Genomic DNA, 21,424 nt, shown 5'->3' with positions numbered 1-21,424 from the left:
CTCCTAATCTAATAGCCCTATCAAAATAGGATTGAGCTTGCATTCTATTGGTTGATTGGAATAGCCAATAGATTGTGAGATCAATCCTATTGGCTGATTGGATCAGCCAATAGGATGAAAGCTCAATCCTATTGGCTGATTGCAACAGCCAATAGAATTTTCCCCCCTTAATTCCTATTGGATGATAGAATTCTATCAGCCAATCGGAGTGTAAGGGACGCCATCTTGGATGACGTCATTTAAAGGGAAACTTCATTCTTCAGCAACCATCATAAGAAGAGGATGCTCTGCGCCGGATGTCTTGAAGATGGACCCGCGCCGGATGGATGAAGATAGAAGATGCCGTCTGGATGAAGACTTTTGCCCGCTTGGATGAAGATTTCTGCCCGCTTGGATGAAGACTTCTGCCGGCTTCGATGAGGATTTCTGCCGCCTGGATGAGGATAAATGTCCGATCTTCAAAAACTGTAAGTGGATCGTCGGGGGTTAGTGTTAGGTTTTTTTAAGGGTTTATTGGGTGGGTTTTATTTTTAGCTTAGGGTTTTGGGCAATGTAAAAGAGCTAAATGCCCTTTTAAGGGCAATGTCCATCCAAATGCCGTTTTCAGGGCATTGGGGAGCTTAGATTTATTTAGATAGGGTTTTATTTGGGGGGTTTGGTTGTGTGGGTGGTGGGTTTTACTGTTGGGGGGTTGTTTGTATTTTTTTTTTTACAGGTAAAAAAGCTGATTTATTTGGGGCAATGCCCCACAAAAGGCCCTTTTATTGGGGGGGGGGGATTTTTTATTTTGATAGGGCTATTAGATTAGGAGTAATTAGTTTTTATTTTTGATAATTTCTTTTTTTATTTTGTGTATTTAGAGTTTATTTTTTTGTAATTTAGATTATTGTTATTTTGTTAATTTATTGTAATGTTAGGTGTTAGTGTAACTCAGGTTAGGTTTTATTTTACAGGTAAATTTGTATTTATTTTAACTAGGTAGCTAGTATATAGTTAATAACTATTTACTAACTAGTCTACCTAGTTAAAATAAATACAAACTTACCTGTGAAATAAAAATAACAGCTAAGCTAACTACAATGTAACTATTAGTTATATTGTAGCTAGCTTAGGGTTTATTTTACAGGTAATTAAGTATTTCTTTTTAAATAGGAATTATTTAGTTATTAGTGAGTTTTATTTAGAATTATTTTAATTATGTTAAAGTTAGAGGTGGTTAGGGTTAGACTTAGGGTTACGTTAGGGGTTAATATATTTATTTAGTGTTAGTGATGTTGGAGGCCAGAGGTTCAGGGGTTAATAACTTTAGTATAGTGGCGGCGGCGACATTGGGGGCAGCAGATTAAGGGTTAATAAGTGTAGGTAGGTGGCAGCAACACTGGGGACGGCAGATTAGGGGTTAATAAGTGTAGGTAGGTGATGGCAGATAAAGGGTTAATAAGTGTAATGTAGGTGTCGGCGATGTCAGGGGCAGCAGATTAGGGGTTTTTAGACTCGGGGTTTATGTTACATTTATGGTTTATGGTACATTTTTTTCCCCATAAACATCAATGGGGCTGCATTAAGGAGCTTTACGCTCCACGATTGCAGGTGTTAGGCTTTTTTTTATAGCCGGCTCTCCCCATTAATGTCTATGGGGAAATCGTGCACAAGCACTTCAAAGCAGCGGTTGTATTTCGGTGAGATATGGAGCTCAACGCAACCATATCGCCCGCACAAGCCGGGTTTTTGCTAACCTGTAATAGCAGCGCTGTGAAAGGTGAGTGGTGAAAAAAACGTACACGTTATTAGCGAGCCAGCCATAACGCAAAACTCGTAATCTGGTTGATAGTATATTAACCCCTAATCTGCCAATGCCCACATCACAATATGCCTAATTAAACTATTAATCCCTAATCCGCCAAACCCCCACATGGTAATCTATCTATTAACCCCTAATCCGCCAACCCCCACATTGCAAAGTATTTTATAAACATATTAACCCCTAATCCAAAAAAACCCCACAACGCAATAAACCTAATAAATCTATTAACTCCTAATCCGCCAAACCCCCACAACGCAGTAAACTAATAAATCTTATTAACCCCTTAACCGCCAACCCCCCACAACACAATAAACCTAATAAATCTATTAACTCCTAAACCGCCAAACCCCCACAACATAAATAACTAATTAAATTACTAAGCCCCCTAACCTAATACCACCTTAATTAACCCCAATTACCTACAATTAAAAAATACTAAAGTACATTTAAAATTAAAAAAAACTAACATTACTTTAAAAATAAAAAAACTAAGTTTAAAATAATCTAACATTACAAAAAATAAAAAAGTCTAACTTCACAGAAAATAATAAACCAAATTATCAAAATTAAAAAATTTAAACCTAATCCCTATGAAAATAAAAAAGCCCCCAAATCTAAACTATCAATAGCCCTTAAAAGGGCCTTTTGTAGGGCATTGCCCTAAGTTAAACAGCTCTTTTACATTAAATAAATACTAAGTCCCCCCCTAACAGTAACAATTTCCACCCACAAAACCCCCCAAAATAAAATAAACCTAACACTAAAAAAACTAAACTACCAATTGCCCCTAAAGGGGCATTTGTATGGGCATTGCCCTTAAAAGGGCATTTAGCTCTTTTACGAGTGCCCATGAAATCCCTAATCTAAAAAAACAAACCCCCAAAAAAAGAAAAAAAAAAAAGTCTAACCCCCACATAGGTACTCACCATTCCTGAAGTCCGGCGGAGAAAGTCTTCTTCCAAGCGGTGAAGTCTTCTTCCAAGAGGCGATATCTTCTTAAATCGCGGCGACCTCTTCTATCTTCATCCAGGACCAAGCCAGCGCGGAGATTACCGTGGAACAGAAGACCGGCAACCGTGGAGCCATCAATCGTGGAAATCTTCATACGATCATAGCCGCACACTGAGGATTGAAATCAAGGTACCGTTTAAATATGGGGTACCTTGCATTCCTATTGGCTGACATGTTCAAATCAGTGAAAAGTATGAGAGCTACTGAAATCATTTGCAGCCAATAGGACTTCAGTTAGTTATTTGCGTTGTAAGCGGTTGGCGGTTTAAGGGTTAATAGGTTAATTAGGTTTTATGTGTTGTGAGTGAATGGTGAATTAGGGGTTAATACATTTATTAGATTGCGATTGGGGGATGGCGGATTAGGGGTTAATAGTTTAGTTAGATTGCGATGTGGGGGGTTGGTGGATTAGGGGTTAATACATTATTAATTCCGATATGAGGGTGATGGCGGATATAGGGGTTTTATGTGTCGGGTTTATTTTTGGGAGGCAGGTTAGACTTTTATGGGAGATTTGAAATTTTTTTAATTTTTTTTAGGTGCCGGCAGTTTATGACTTACGGCAGTTTATGAACTGCCGGCGGAGTTTATGTGATTTCCCAATGTGCAAGGTGAAATTACGGGCGACGTGGGTTTCAGCAGTTAGGATGAAGCCTGTGCCGCATATATAATCTCGCCTGATGTCGTTTAATTTCCGTACCTATGCTGGAAATAAAGGGTCTCCTGGTAAAGGAATTTAATATATCTAGAGATGCACAATTCCAGAGCCCCCGACGCAAACTTTATATTGTAAACCTGGTGTCTAATAGGCCATATTGATTTTAACTGTGTGATAACCAAAGTGTCATGTGATCCACATTTGAAAGAGGAGATGGGTGCACAAGTTTAGAGTTAGTGGTCTTATACTGCACAAAGATGTGCACAAGCTGAGTGAGCATGTCCACTCCATTACTATGGTAATTTAACACCTTTATTACCACTGACCTAGTAACTAGGCCAGTATTAGGGGCATTATATCCTGGTGCTGCCATTGGCTATAATGGACATCGGTGACCGCCTAGGGGGTTTACAGATGTAATAAAATTTGATTTTTTTTTAAACAGAGCTGTTTTATAGTAATGATCAGAACTGTCTATTAGCGCCGTACATCACTGCGTTATCACCAGATTTCCTCAGAGAAATTATCTTTTAAATCTCAGCATACGGAATCTTTTTGGGTTTACAGATAATTATAAATTGCCATATGTCCATAATCATAAAATAATTAAAGAAACTAAAATAAATCTTCCCAGACTGCTCAGGGGATGCACATGCCAGGAATTATTATTAAAAGTGTTTAACATGCGTTCTAACATTCCTGTAATTAAACAGCATGAGTGACAAGAAATAACGTAACAGCATGACACAAAGGTAAGGACCCAGGGAGCTTACCACCTGTCATAGTGCAAGGACATCACGTATTGGTGACAGAGCAGGGATTCAGTATGAGTTGTACAGAGCTTACCACACGTGAGACTATATAGGGAGCTCACCACCTGTCATAGTGCAAGGACATCACGTATTGTGACAGAGCAGGGAGTTCAGTACATGAGTTGTACAGAGCTTACCACACATAAGACTATACAGGGAGCTCACCACCTGTCGGAGTGGAAGGACATCACGTATTGGTGACAGAGCAGGGATTCAGTATGAGTTGTACAGAGCTTACCATATGTGAGACTATATAGGGAGCTCACCACCTGTCATAGTGCAAGGACATCACGTATTGTGACAGAGCAGGGAGTTCAGTACATGAGTTGTACAGAGCTTACCACACATGAGACTATACAGGGAGCTCACCACCTGTTGGAGTGCAAGGACATCATGTATTGGTTACACAGCAGGGATACAGTCAGACTAATGGAGCAGGGAATTCAATACATGAGTTGTGCAAAGCTTACCACACAAGAGACGATACAGGGAGCTCACCACCTGTCATAGTGCAAGGCCATCATGTATAGGTGACAATACAGGGAACTCACCATATCTAATACTGTTCAGGGAATTCACGATGGGAGGATATTTATCAAGCCGTCAACCGCAAATACGCTAGAATTCCGCAGCGTAATTGTTGCAAGCTTGATCCGACCTAGTTATCAAAGCCTACAGACCGGCAAAAGTTGAAATCTGTGACGTAACATACGATCCGCCTGTCTTAATACAACGCAGATTGATGCTTACGTCATTACAGATGTTCCGAATACACATTCGGCTCTATTTGACACTTTTTCAAAGTCATCAAATAGTTAACAGGTACGCTTGTGGCTATTCCGGCCCAGCGTATCTGGTTTTCAATCCGCCACCCTGGAGGCTGCGGATGCCATAGGAATCAATGGGAGTCTGAAAGCATTGAAAGCTTATGTTCGATGCTGCCAGTTATCCTATTGATTTCTATGGTAGTAAACATGTAACGTTTACACCTAACACCCTAACATAAACCCTGAGTCTAAACACCCCTAATCTGCCGCCCCATCATCACTGCAACCTAAATAAAATTTATTAACCCCTATTCCGCCGCTCCCTGCCACAACCTAAATAAGAGTATTAACCCCTATCCCGCCACTCCCGGACCCCGCCACCACTAAATAAACGTATTAACCCCTAAACCTCTGGCCTCCCACATCACTACCACTAACTAAACCTATTAACCCCTAAACTCCCAGCCCCCCACATCGCCATAAACTAAATTAAGCTATCAACCCTTAAACCTAACAACCCGCTAACTTTAAATTACAATTTCAACATCCCTATCTTCAAATAAATTAAAACTTACCTGTAGAATTAAAATAAACAATTTTTAAAATATTAATTAACCTACCTTAACGATTATACTACACTTAAATTAAACTACCAATTAAATTAACTAAATTACATATTAAAAAACCTATCCCTTCTCAAATTATTTAATTATACTACATAACATTAAAAATGACTAAATTACAAAAAAAATCAACGCTAAGTTACAACCTCCCCCACTAAATTACGAAAAAAAACAAACCACATTATCAAAAATAGAAAAGAATTACACCTAATCTAATAACTCTATCAAAATAAAAAAGCCCACCCCCCCCCCCCAAAAAAAACAGCCTACAATAAAAGGGCCTTTTGTGGGGCATTGCCCCAAAGAAATCAGCTTTTTTACCTGTAAAAAAAAAAAATACAAACACCCCCTAACAGTAAAACCCACCACCCAACCAACCAACCCCCCCCTAATAAAAACCCTATCTAAAATAACCTAAGCTGAACAGGGCATTTGTATGGAAATTGCCCTTAAAAGGGCATTAGCTCTTTTACCTGCCCAGACCCTACTCTAAAAATAAAACCAACCCAAAAAACCCTTAAATAAACCTAACACTAACCCCAGAGAACTCACTATGGGCTAGATTACGAGTGGAGGTCTATCGCTCCCGCTAAATGCGCTTAACTTTGGCTTTTTGCACGTGTCTGATACTGCGCTTCCTACAAGTTGAAAGTGAAAAGTTTTTACTTGTGCGCTAATCCGACGTGCGCAAAAAGCTGAAATTACTATATCGTGGTTGCGTAGATGTATTCTCCCCTAGACTTCAATAGAGCGCAAAAATGCACATTCTTCAAATGCACTAACCCAACATGAAAATATGAATATTTCACATTCCAATGTTCTTCACATAGAAGAATATGTTCTATTTATTAATAAATACATATTTCTACATATATCTGATGGTATTTTGGTACTATAGATATATATATATATATATATATATATAAATATATACATGATTATATATAGGTATAGATATATACAGATACTGTATATATAGGAATATCTATTTAAAATACTTAGAACATATTTCTCTGTAAAGGACATTGGAATGTGAAATATTTACAGTAAATACACAAACACTTTATTTATTATGAATATTGCATAAATATGATTTTTATTTGATTACATCTACTTGACTACAAGGGCTCCAATGCACTTATGTCTGCAGTATATGCGTGTACAAATGTATTTATGTGTATATATGTCTGTAAATACTTATACACACTTACATTTATAAATACATATACATATTTAGACATGAGTATGTATGTCTCTCTATGTTAAAGCCATTATTTCTAACACCTGAGCCCTTATAACTTTTTATTTTAATTTTGTTAAAATAATTTCATTAGTGTTAATATGAGTGTAACTGTACTTTTAAATGTATTTTTGATGTGATGCATAAATACATATAAACGAAACGTGTGTGTGTGTGTGTGTGTGTATATATATATATATATATATATATATATATATATATATATATATATATATATATACACACACACATATATGTTAAAGCCCTTTTGTCTGCCTTTTTTAACCCCTGAGATCTTTGAGCCCTTATAACTTTTGATTGCATATTTTTTTAAATAATTTTTTATTAGTGTTATTATAAGTGTAATTGTACTTTTAAATGTATTTTTTAATGTGTTTTGTGACACATTTTTGACTCGCGTAACAGTTAACCACAGCTCTGAAGTTGTGGTAAATTGCAACTGTGCTCATGCATTCTCATTTACTTTCAACTTGTAATATGGGCGGAATTTAACTTGCGTGCAAACGACCTAGAAAACCCAATATCACTCGCGCCCAAACGATATTGCTCCACTTGTAATCTAGTCTGGTGTTGGGTGCAGCATAAATCAGTAAATATGCTAAACTGGGGCAGACTGCAGTACCCTCTGATATTGCTACAGCAAAGTGCACTACTTACATATAAAATTGATTCATTGCTGACAGATCCAGAAATTGTTGTTTTTAATTCACACTTGATTCTTTAGTACGCACTATACAAACTAAATACATATTAACATCCCTTCCAGATCCTAATAACCAACCAACAGCCATCTGCATATATTAGCCCTCAGGACAGATATTGACATATAATACAATAGCGCCCTCTAGGGGACAGATTAAACCACAAAAGCAATATTAAATGATTCAGCTAGAACAAGCAATTTAAAACAAATTACAATTTGCTTTTGCAGACCTCCTATCTGTTACTGATTCTAATCTCTGTCGCTCTGAGACAGCCATATGTCCCAGTTTGCAGAATTTCCCTTAACCGTGACCCAGGACCTCTAAACATAGAGGTTATACTTTTATTACCAGACTTGCTTTGTTCCATTAACGCTGGAAATATTAACCAAAGTGAACAGTTCTGGTCATTGCGACTGCACATACAGGGCTTCAGCGGCCACTCATATTTTTTATTTTCACGCTGTTTCAAGTCCTTTTACAAAGGACATTGGTTTTGTGCATAAACAAATCACACAAATGCCGTTTATAGATTGGTCTAGAATCATTAAAGGGACAGTCAAGTCAAAATTAAATTCATGATTTAGATAGAGCAAACAATTTTAAACAATTTTCCAATTCACTTCCATTATCGAAATGTGCACAATCGTTTTATACGCATACCTTATGAAGCACCAGCTCCTACTGAGCATGTGCAAGATACACAGAAAATATGTATATGCATTTTGTGATTGGCTGATGGCTGTCACATGATGCATTAGGAAGGAAAATGTAACTGACTGACATTAGTTTGACAAACATCTACTACTCGTTTGAAATTTAAACTAAGTGATTTTTGCATTGCCTTTTTATAATGCGTTTATTGATTATGTTAATCACTATCAGGGCTGGACTGGGAATAAAAAGCAGCCCTGGAAAAATATGAAGACCAGCCTTATTTTCCTTTGAGTCGATAGAATGCACATGCCCTATTTTCCTCAAAGGGGATTACTGGGACACTCCTTCCCCAATATTTTTTCAGAAATAAATTATATTACTTTGTATTAAATACAAATGTCAGATTGATGTTATATAGCAGCCCTACAACCCAATTTGCAACCATTAATCACCCCTTTCAATTGTAGCTTTCCAGACCCAGCTGCTGCAGTCCACCGGGAAATCTCCTGGTATCCTGGTAGGCCAATCCAGCCCTGATCACTATGTTTAGTGGTCCTTTAAATAAACAAATAACACAACATTTCTCTTTCATGATTCACATGGAACATATATTCAAATGTAGAATATATTTGGATATAACACACTTTCCAATTCACTTCTATTGTCACTTTTGCTTCATTCTCTTGGTATCCTTTGTGGAAGGACAAGAGGCATATATGTGCAGCCACCAATCAGCAACTAGCTCCCCCCTCCTGAGCCTACCTAGGTATGCTCTGCAACAATGGATACCAAGAGAACTTAGCAAATTAGATAATAGAAGAAAATTGGAATGTTGTTTAAAATTGTATATTCTATCTGAATGATAAATGTAATTTTTGTTGAGTATCATGTCCCTTTAAGGTTATATTCATATAGTCCACTATTGGTTGGTCCTGAAATTGATATATTTAACAATATTAATCAGCCAGTTATATGTAATGTCTCACAGCACACAAGAACCAATAGAAACACGAGAATACAGAAATCATGGTTGCAACATGCAATGACTATGTATTTCATATTAGCATTAATGTCATTTTAATGTACACCAGTCTCATTATTTAAAACAACATTTGTCATGGTTTTGTACTAAAGGGGTGTTTTTTCCAGTTTCAAGATCCATTGCACAAGTTTTCAAAAATATCAAGATGAAATATGTGGGTAATAGACACCATTTTGAGTATTTCTTGTTAGGATATGGTGACCATAACACATATATTTAGAGGTTGCAAAATTAGTGGCATTGGTTTTTTACAAGAAAAAATTACAACATTAATTTTTAATCCATTTGAGTTGGGGCATTATGGGTATACAGTAATGTGTGTAGTATGTGTACATTTCTCACTGTACAGACTGGTTCAGTTTTATATTATATGGATCATTTGCTTGCCGCTGGATTTCTCATTAGGTGATTTTTCATATGTGTAATGTGTCCCTTTTTAAAGGGGCAATATGGTAACCCTAGATATAGGTAACTGCCTAGTGTGTGTTTGTTAGAGAGACAGTCTAGTCAAAATTAAACTTTCATGATTGAGATAGGTCATGCAGTTTTAAACAACTTTCCAATTTACTTTTATCATCAATTGTGCTTTGTTCTTTTGGTGTTCTTTTTTGAAAGCTAAACCTAGGTAGGCTCAAACTGATTTTTTTAACTGTTGAAAACCGCCTCTTATCACAGTGCATTTTGATAGTTTTTCACAGTTAGATAGTTCTCGTTCATGTGTGTCATATAGATAAACATTATGCTCACTCCCGTGGAGGTATTTAGGGGCCAGCACTGATTGGCTAAAATGCATGTCTGTCAAAAGCACTGAAATAAGGGGGTAGTTTAAAACAATAACTTTTTTTAAGTAGACTGTCCCTTTAAGAGGAAAGCCTTCATGAGTCATGTGATAATACTCTACAATACATTAGACATGTGCAGGGAAGAAAATTTCATTTCAGACAAAATTTTTGTTTCAGATATTCAGGGAAAATAGTTTACCCAAATATTCGTTGCCCGCACTATTCAGTTTTTGTTTTGTTTAAAATTAAACGAAAATCGAATATTTGTTAAATATTTTCATTCTTTTTGTTAAATCGAATGTAAACATTGCAAAGCTACAGGTGAAAAGTTCACCTGTAGCTACAATACTTACCACAGCATGGAGAGCGTGTTAAGGTAAGTGTTAAGTGCTTAAAAAATAATAATAAAGAATTGGGTGAATGCTGACGGTTTTAGTCAGTATTTATTTGTTTTCTTTAGTTTCGTTAGTACAATTCTTTTGGAATTTCGTGAAAAACGTGCATTCGTCCGAAAACGAATGCACATCTCTACAATACATTACCTATTAGCTTAAAGCTTGTTTTTATAATATTTTCTATTTGGACATTCAATAAAGACGGAGACAGTCCGAGCTTCCAAGTAAAATTTTAAAAGTTCAACATTTATTCAAAGTTACAGTAAAAGTATAGCATCACCATCTCAGAAAACAATAGCATTCATCAGACGCGTTTCATGCCTGTACGGCACTACATCAGGGATTTTATATACTGCGGAATGTGTAGCCAATTCTTAAAGGGACAGTAAATACCGAAAATGTTATTGTTTAAAAAGATAGACAATGCTTTTATTTCCCATTTTTTCATAACCAACACTGTTATATTCATATACTTTTTATCTCTATAATTACCCTGTATCTAAGCTTCTACAGACTGTCTCCTTATCTCAAATCCGTTGACAGACTTGCATTTCAGGCAATTAGTGTTGACTGTCAAAGGCATTAAGATAAGAGGCGGTCTTTAAGGGCTTAGAAATTAGCATATGACGCTACCTAGGTTTAGCTTTCAACAAAGAATACCAAGAGAACAAAGCAAATTTGATGTTAAAAGTAAATAGGAAAGTTTTTCAAAATGACATGCCCTATCTGAATCATGAAAGTTTAATTTGGACTTTACTGTCCCTTTAAGTACATACATATTTGTGCACTGTCAGTAGTGAGTGACCATATTAATTGTGATATTAACTGGCATAAGTGGTTTGAATAATCAGTTCTATTTATTGTACTCTTATCAAAGCAAATCCATATATCCTATAAATTATATTTATTGTATATCCACTTCTGGGCCAGCTAACCTTTATTTCTCACAAACTATGACCTAGATTTGGAGTTTGGCGTTAGCCGTGAAAACCAGCGTTAGAGGCTCCTAACGCTGGTTTTAGGCTACCGCCGGTATTTGGAGTCACTCAAAATAGGGTCTAACGCTCACTTTTCATCCGCGACTTTTCCATACCGCAGATCCCCTTACAAAAATTGCGTATCCTATCTTTTCAATGGGATTTTTCTAACTCCGGTATTTAGAGTCGTGTCTGAAGTGAGCGTTAGACATCTAACGACAAAACTCCAGCCGCAGGAAAAAAGTCAGTAGTTAAGAGCTTTCTGGGATAACGCCGGTTTATAAAGCTCTTAACTACTGTGCTCTAAAGTACACTAACACCCATAAACTACCTATGTACCCCTAAACCGAGGTCCCCCCACATCGCCGACACTCGAATAATTTTCTTTAACCCCTAATCTGCCGACCGCCACCTACGTTATCCTTATGTACCCCTAATCTGCTGCCCCTAACACCGCCGACCCCTATATTATATTTATTAACCCCTAATCTGCCCCCCTCAACGTCGCCTCCACCTGCCTACACTTATTAACCCCTAATCTGCCGACCGGACCTGAGCGCTACTATAATAAAGTTATTAACCCCTAATCCGCCGAACTAACCCTATAATAAATAGTATTAACCCCTAATCTGCCCTCCCTAACATCGCCGACACCTAACTTCAATTATTAACCCCTAATCTGCCGACCGGAGCTCACCGCTATTCTAATAAATGTATTAACCCCTAAAGCTAAGTCTAACCCTAACACTAACACCCCCCTAAGTTAAATATAATTTAAATCTAACTAAATAAATTAACTCTTATTAAATAAATTATTCCTATTTAAAGCTAAATACTTACCTGTAAAATAAATCCTAATATAGCTACAATATAAATTATAATTATATTATAGCTATTTTAGGATTAATATTTATTTTACAGGTAACTTTGTATTTATTTTAACCAGGTACAATAGCTATTAAATAGTTAAGAACTATTTAATAGCTAAAATAGTTAAAATAATTACAAATTTACCTGTAAAAGAAATCCTAACCTAAGTTACAATTAAAACTAACACTATACTATCAATAAATTAATTAAATAAACTACCTACAATTAACCTAACACTACACTATCAATAAATTAATTAAATACAATTCCTACAAATAAATACAATTAAATAAACTTGCTAAAGTACAAAAAATGAAAAAGAACTAAGTTACAAAAAATAAAAAAATATTTACAAACATAAGAAAAATATTACAACAATTTTAAACTAATTACACCTACTCTAAGCCCCCTAATAAAATAACAAAGACCCCCAAAATAACAAAATGCCCTACCCTATTCTAAATAACTAAAGTTCAAAGCTCTTTTACCTTACCAGCCCTGAACAGGGCCCTTTGCGGGGCATGCCCCAAGAAGTTCAGCTCTTTTGCCTGTAAAAAAAAACATACAATACCCAAGCCCCCCAACATTACAACCCACCACCCACATACCCCTAATCTAACCCAAACCCCCTTTAAATAAACCTAACACTAAGCCCCTGAAGATCTTCCTACCTTGTCTTCACCATACCAGGTTCACCGATCCGTCCTGAAGAGCTCCTACGATGTCCTAATCCAAGCCCAAGCGGGGGGCTGAAGAGGTCCATGATCCGGCTGAAGTATTCATCCAAGCGGGAGCTGAAGAGGTCCATGATCCGGATGAAGTCTTCATCCAAGCGGGAGCTGAAGAGGTCCATGATCCGGATGAAGTCTTCTATCAACGGCATCTTCAATCTTCTTTCTTCCGGATCCATCTTGCAGACCTCCGACGCGGAACATCCTGCTGGCCCGACGGACTAACGACGAATGACGGTTCCTTTAAGGGACGTCATCCAAGATGGCGTCCCTCGAATTCCGATTGGCTGATAGGATTCTATCAGCCACTCAGAATTAAGGTAGGAATATTCTGATTGGCTGATGGAATCAGCCAATCAGAATCAAGTTCAATCCGATTGGCTGATCCAATCAGCCAATCAGATTGAGCTTGCATTCTATTGGCTGATCGGAACAGCCAATAGATTGCGAGCTCAATCAGCCAATCGGATTGAACTTGAATCTAATTGGCTGATTCCATCAGCCAATCAGAATTTTCCTACCTTAATTCCGATTGGCTGATAGAATCCTATCAGCCAATCGGAATTCGAGGGACGCCATCTTGGATGACGTCCCTTAAAGGAACCGCCATTCGTCGTTAGTCCGTCGGGCCAGCAGGATGTTCCGCGTCGGAGGTCTGCAAGATGGATCCGGAAGAAAGAAGATTGAAGATGCCGTTGATAGAAGACTTCATCCGGATCATGGACCTCTTCAGCTCCCGCTTGGATGAAGACTTCATCCGGATCATGGACCTCTTCAGCTCCCGCTTGGATGAATACTTCAGCCGGATCATGGACCTCTTCAGCCCCCCGCTTGGGCTTGGATTAGGACATCGGAGGAGCTCTTCAGGACGGATCGGTGAACCTGGTATGGTGAAGACAAGGTAGGAAGATCTTCAGGGGCTTAGTGTTAGGTTTATTTAAGGGGGGTTTGGGTTAGATTAGGGGTATGTGGGTGGTGGGTTGTAATGTTGGGGGGCTTGGGTATTGTATGTTTTTTTTTACAGGCAAAAGAGCTGAACTTCTTGGGGCATGCCCCGCAAAGGGCCCTGTTCAGGGCTGGTAAGGTAAAAGAGCTTTGAACTTTAGTTATTTAGAATAGGGTATTTTGTTATTTTGGGGGGCTTTGTTATTTTATTAGGGGGCTTAGAGTAGGTGTAATTAGTTTAAAATTGTTGTAATATTTTTCTTATGTTTGTAAATATTTTTTTATTTTTTGTAACTTAGTTCTTTTTTATTTTTTGTACTTTAGCAAGTTTATTTAATTGTATTTATTTGTAGGAATTGTATTTAATTAATTTATTGATAGTGTAGTGTTAGGTTAATTGTAGGTAATTGTAGGTAGTTTATTTAATTAATTTATTGATAGTATAGTGTTAGGTTTAATTGTAACTTAGGTTAGGATTTCTTTTACAGGTAAATTTGTAATTATTTTAACTATTTTAGCTATTAAATAGTTCTTAACTATTTAATAGCTATTGTACCTGGTTAAAATAAATACAAAGTTACCTGTAAAATAAATATAAATCCTAAAATAGCTATAATATAATTATAATTTATATTGTAGCTATATTAGGATTTATTTTACAGGTAAGTATTTAGCTTTAAATAGGAATAATTTATTTAATAAGAGATAATTAATTTCGTTAGATTAAAATTATATTTAATTTAGGGGGGTGTTAGTGTTAGGGTTAGACTTAGCTTTAGGGGTTAATACATTTATTAGAATAGCGGTGAACTCCGGTCGGCAGATTAGGGGTTAATAATTGAAGTTAGGTGTCGGCGATGTTAGGGAGGGCAGATTAGGGGTTAATACTATTTATTATAGGGTTAGTGTGGCGGATTAGGGGTTAATAACTTTATTATAGTAGCGCTCAGGTCCGCTCGGCAGATTAGGGGTTAATAAGTGTAGGCAGGTGGAGGCGACGTTGTAGGGGGCAGATTAGGGGTTAATAAATATAATATAGGGGTCGGCGATGTTAGGGAACCAGATTAGGGGTACATAGGGATAATGTAAGTAGCGGCGGTTTACGGAGCGGAAGATTAGGGGTTAATAATAATATGCAGGGGTCAGCGATAGCGGGGGGCGGCAGATTAGGGGTTAATAAGTGTAAGGTTAGGGGTGTTTAGACTCGGGGTACATGTTAGAGTGTTAAGTGCAGACGTAGGAAGGGTTACCGCATAGCAAACAATGGGGCTGCGTTAGGAGCTGAACGCGGCTTTTTTGCAGGTGTTAGGTTTTTTTTCAGCTCAAATAGCCCCATTGTTTCCTATGTGGGAATCGTGCACGAGCACGTTTTTGAGGCTGGCCGTGTCCGTAAGCAACTCTGGTATCGAGAGTTGAAGCTGCGTTGAAAATGCTCTACGCTCCTTTTTTGGAGCCTAACGCAGCCATTCTGTGGACTCTCAATACCAGAGTTATTTTTATGGTGCGGCCAGAAAAAAGCCGGCGTTAGTTTTTCGGGTCGTTACCGACAAAACTCCAAATCTAGCCGTATATGTAATGTCCATAAATCTATAGCTGCTGTAATTCTATTTTTATCTACCAATTATCAAAAAATTATTATTATTTGTCTGTTCATGTGGCCTTTTTTTGAAACATTTATTAATCAATGCAAACAAACCTAATAAATGTCAAGCTAAAACTGTGCTGCATTCGTGAGTTCCTACATTACAGACCAGAAGTTATGATTTTTATAACCACTAGAGGGAGACAGAGAAACACAACTACAGTGATGAGAGATTCGGACAGGTGGTGCTGAGGAGAGAAACAGAATAAAAAGTGTGAAAATATAAACAAACAGAAGGAAACAAAGAGATGCTGAGAGAGGGAGAGGCTGAGAGGGAGAGAGAGAGGCTTAGAAAATGAGAGAAAGATGCTGAGAGAGAGAGAAAATGAGAGGCTGAGAGAAAGAGATAGATGCTGAGAGAGGGAGATAGCGAGAGAGAGGCTGAGAGAGAAAAACTGCAAGAGAGGCTGAGAGAGATAGCTGAGAAAGAGAGGGGCTGAGGGAGAGAGAGAGAGAAAGAGAGGCTGAGAAAGATAGCTGAGAAAGAGAGGGGCTGAGGGAGAGAGAGAGAGAAAGAGAGGCTGAGGGAGAGAGAGAAAAGAGAGGCTGAGAGAGAGAGGAAGAGACTGACAGAGGGGCTGAAAGAGAGAGAGAGAGGTGTGTGAGAGGGAGAGGCTGAGAGAAAGAGAGAGAGAAAGTGTGAGAGAGAGACTTAAAAAAGAGAGAGAGGCTGAGAGAGAAAAGAGGCTGAGAGAGAGAGAGACAGTCTAAGAGAGAGAAGGTGAGAGAGGGATAGATGCTGAGAGAGGGAGATAGTGAGAAAGAGATAGGCTGAGAGAGAGCGTGAGAGAGAGAAAGACTGCGAGAGAGGCTGAGAGAGAGAGGCTGAGGGAGAGAGAAAAGAGAGGCTGAGAGAGAGGAAGAGGCTGAGAGTCGAGAGAGGGGTTGAAGGAGAGAAACAGAGAGGATAAGAGAAAAGGTGAGAGAGTGTGTGTGAGAGAGAGAGAGAGAGGCTGAGGGAGAAAAAGAAAGAGGGGGAGAGAAAGAGGATGAGAGGGAGAGAGAGAGGCTGAAAGAGAGTGGCTGGGGAGAGGGAAAGGCTAAGAGAGGAGGAAAAAGAGGGAGAGGCTGAGAGGGAGAGATGCTGAGAAATAGTTAGAGTGGCTGAGAAGAAGAGAGAGCTAGGAATGGCTCTTATAGGAACCAAAAGAGATAAATAGTCTGATGCTAGCACAGTGAGATAGAATAGGTGGATGTGAGAAAGCCTGGGGAGGAGAGAGAGAATCTGCTGACACAGTATTATACATCATTGAACACCATTATACCACAGTATTATACATAATTGTACCACAGTATTATACATCATTGTACCACACTATTATACATCATTGTACCACACTATTATACATCATTGTACCACACTATTATACATCATTGTACCACAGTATTTTACATCATTGCACCACAGTATTGTACATCATTGTACCACACTATTATACATCATTGTACCACAGTATTTTACATCATTGCACCACAGTATTGTACATCATTGTACCACACTATTATACATCATTGTACCACAGTATTTTACATCATTGCACCACAGTATTGTACATCATTGTACCACAGTATTTTACATCATTGTACCACAGTATTGTACATCATTGTACCACAGTATTTTACATCATTGCACCACAGTATTGTACATCATTGTACCACACTATTATACATCATTGTACCACAGAATTGTACATCATTGTACCACAGTATTGTACATCATTGTACCACAGTATTTTACATCATTGTACCACAGTATTGTACATCATTGTACCACAGTATTTTACATCATTGTACCACACTATTATACATCATTGTACCACACTATTATACATCATTATACCACAGTATTTTACATCATTGTACCACAGTATTGTACATCATTGTACCACACTATTATACATCATTGTACCACACTATTATACATCATTGTACCACAGTATTTTACATCATTGTACCACAGTATTTTAAATCATTGTACCACAGTATTGTATATCATTGTACCACAGTATTTTACATCATTGTACCACACTATTATACATCATTGTACCACGATATTATACATCATTGCACCACAGTATTGTACATCATTGTACCTCACTATTATACATCATTGTACGACAGTATTGTACATCATTGTACCACAGTATTTTACATAATTGTACCATAGTATTGTACATCATTGTACCACAGTATTTTAAATAATTGTACCTCACTATTATACATCATTGTACCACATTATTGTACATCATTGTACCACAGTATTTTATATCATTGTACCACAGAATTGTACATAATTGTACCACAGTATTGTACATCATTGTACCACAGTATTTTAAATAATTGTACCTCACTATTATACATCATTGTACCACATTATTGTACACCATTGTACCACAGTATTTTACATCATTGTACCATAGTATTTTACATCATTGTAACACATTATTGTACATCATTGTACCACAGTATTTTACATCATTGTACCACAGTATTTTACATCATTGTACCACAGTATTATACATCATTGTACCACAGTATTGTACATCATTGTACCACAGTATTGTACATCATTGTACCACAGTATTGTACATAATTGTACCACACTATTATACATCATTGTACCACAGTATTTTACATCATTGTACCACAGTATTTTACATCATTGTACCACAGTATTGTACATCATTGTACCACAGTATTGTGCATCATTGTACCACAGTATTGTACATTATTGTACTACAGTATTGTACATTATTGTACCACAGTATTATACAATATTGTACCACAGTATTGTACATTATTGTACCACAGTATTGTACATTATTGTACCACAGTATTGTACATAATTATACCACAGTATTGTACATTATTGTACTACAGTATTGTACATTATTGTACCACAGTATTATACAATATTGTACCACATTATTGTACATTATTGTACCACAGTATTTTACATTATTGTACAACAGTATTGTACATCACTGTACCACAGTATTGTACATAATTGTACCACAGTATTGTACATTATTTTACCACAGTATTTTACATTATTGTACAACAGTATTGTACATCATTGTACCACAGTATTGTACATCATTGTACCACAGTATTGTACATCATTGTACCAGAGTATTGTACATTATTGTACCACAGTATTGTACATTATTGTACCACAGTATTGTACATTATTGTACCACAGTATTGTACATTATTGTACCACAGTATTATACATTATTGTACCATAATATTGTACATTATTGTACCACAATATTGTACATTATTGTACCACAGTATTTTACATTATTGCACCACAGTATTGTACATCATTGTACCACAGTATTATACATCATTGTACCACAGTATTTTACATTATTGTACCACATTATTGTACCACATCATTGTACCACTGTATTGTACATTATTGTACCACTGTATTGTACATACTCCTAGACAAATATTAGCACTTGTGTGATCAAAAAGTATCTATACTAATCATTACTTATTTGAAGGTTTTACACAATTGTGATTGGTAACAGGAATAGAGAAACTTAGGAGACTGAGTTACACTAAGTGGGGAAAGACAACAATAAAGTAAAAGCGAGAGAATAAGAGTGAGAGAATAGAGGGAACATAAACAGAGTCTCTGAGTGGAGGGGGACTGAGAGAATGAGGAGGAGACACAAGCTGATTATAGGATAGAGTGTAATGGGAGGGAGAGGAGATAGAAAGAGCAGAGAGAGATAGAGGGGTACAGTAGAAGGACAGAGAGAGGATGCTGTGAGCAGTATAAGTGCAGCTGGTGGAGCTGTAAGGCAGAGGGAGCTGCTGTGGAGATCACACACTGCACTGCTGCCTGCAGAGACAGACAGGGACTCACACTGCTGCTCCTGTCACCCATCTGGCTGACCTGCCTGTGTCTCCCGGACCCCCTGTTGATGCTGCTGGATTCTCCTGTGGGTCCTGGCTCCTTATTTATCTTTGACTCACTTATTTGGCTCCCTGGAGTCACTAAGTCACTTAAATCCTCTCCTCTGCACACATTGTTTAATACTCATGTGCTACCTGACTTGCCTGAATCCTCTAAATGTCAGATAAATTAGTGTCTCCTGTCTGCTGCACATCAGAATCACTGGGGTCTACTGGAATATCTTTTCATTCTGAATTATTAGATTCTCCTGGGGCCTTTCTACATTCAGCACAAGTTGTCTGGTCTCTGCTGCCGTTCTGGTTTCTCAGTTCTCTTCATGCAGCCTGAATTTACTGGATCTCATGGTTCCCCTCTTCATGTGTTGTAACTTTAATTGACCTTCCATTTTCTCTCTTCATGCTGCCTAACTTTTTTGGACCTCCAAGTTCACATTTTTATGCTGTCTAACTTTACTGGAGCTTTCTGTTCCCTTCTCCCTGTTGCCTGACATTACTGGATCTCCTGGTTCCCTCTTCATGCTGCAAGACTTTACTGGACCTCCTGGTTCTTCTCTTCATGCTTCCTGACCTTAATGGACCTCCTGGTTCCCTTGGTCTGCTAGTTCCCTTTTTCATGCCAACTGACTTTGCTGGGCTTTCTCGTTCGCCTCTTGGTGCTGCCTGACTTTACTTAACCTCTTAGTTTCCCTCTACATGCCGCTTGACTTTTACTGGACATCCTGGTAATCTACTTCATGCTGCCTGACTTTACTGGACTTCCTGATTCTCCTCTTCATGCTGCCTGACTTTACTGGACCTGCTGGTTCTCCTCTTCATGCTGCCTGACTTTACTAGACCTTCCCATTCCCCTCTTCATGCTGCCTGACTCTCCTTGGCCTCTTGGCTGCCAGATCATGAGTACTGAGTGCTCCAGCTACACCACAGCAGACAAGATCCTGATTAGGGCTTTCAGCTGCCCAGGAGAGGACAGTGACCCAGGCGCCATTTACTGTTGCGGATTTAAAGACATAAAATACTGCTGTGATGACCCCAACAGCTTCTTTCCCTATGAGCACAGCTACATGTGGTGGCTCAGGTAAGCAAGTAGATTGTCAGCTTTTTAAACCACTATCTGGCTGCTGTTTGTTACAGAAGAACCATATAGAGCAGTGAAAGCCAGCATGATGCTTGATGCTGTAGGAAGGGGAATTAGCTGGAGAAAACCAGAGACTAAATCTTGTAGGTAACTAATGAGACCTCACCTAGAACACTGAACACCAATTTGAAATGTAAGCCTTTACGTATATTGTGCTCTACGTAATGTGTGAAAATGTAAATAGGAAAAGCAGGAAGGAATGATAATCCCCTAACTCCACTATTGATAATTACCTTCATTGGCACACACACAGATTTTATACTGTAGTATCCCCCTGCCAAGCTCAGTCCTAGAGATTTGTAAAGGAAAAGAAAACACACACAAAAAAAGGATATTACAGGGTATATAGACTGAACACAAACCTTAGAAGGGAAGACTTCATGACTTTATTATACATATTGTAGCGTAGAGGGCTGGTATATGTGATATTCTACAAACCTTCATCTGTATTAAAGGATTTAATCAAGTTCAGGAGGAAATATTATTTAATAAGAAACCAATGATGTTGGAAGGTGCCAGGCTCAGATGTAATTTACAGAAGCACTTTACAGAAAGTGTAGTGGATACATGAAATAGCCGTTCAGCAGTAATTTGGGAAATGTATTAAGGGAGTGCAAGGATAACTGGGATATATACAAGCAAAAGATTAGACTACACCTCATACAATTACAACAAACTATA

General features: G+C 37.8%; 1 protein-coding gene across 1 annotated transcript in view; it reads left to right on the top strand.

Moving 5' to 3' along the window:
• The first annotated feature begins 20,501 nt into the window (after positions 1 to 20,501).
• SHISAL2A (shisa like 2A) overlaps positions 20,502 to 21,424 on the top strand; it is a 113,212-nt gene continuing 112,289 nt past the window's right edge. Inside the window, exon 1 of the mRNA XM_053693999.1 lies at positions 20,502 to 20,683. Within this exon, the coding sequence (XP_053549974.1) occupies positions 20,502 to 20,683 (182 nt within the window). The remainder of the gene's footprint in view (positions 20,684 to 21,424) is intronic.

This window comes from Bombina bombina, chromosome 10 (assembly GCF_027579735.1).
Source record: "Bombina bombina isolate aBomBom1 chromosome 10, aBomBom1.pri, whole genome shotgun sequence".
NCBI lineage: Eukaryota > Metazoa > Chordata > Amphibia > Anura > Bombinatoridae > Bombina > Bombina bombina.
This window is presented reverse-complemented; position numbering and strand designations above follow the sequence as displayed.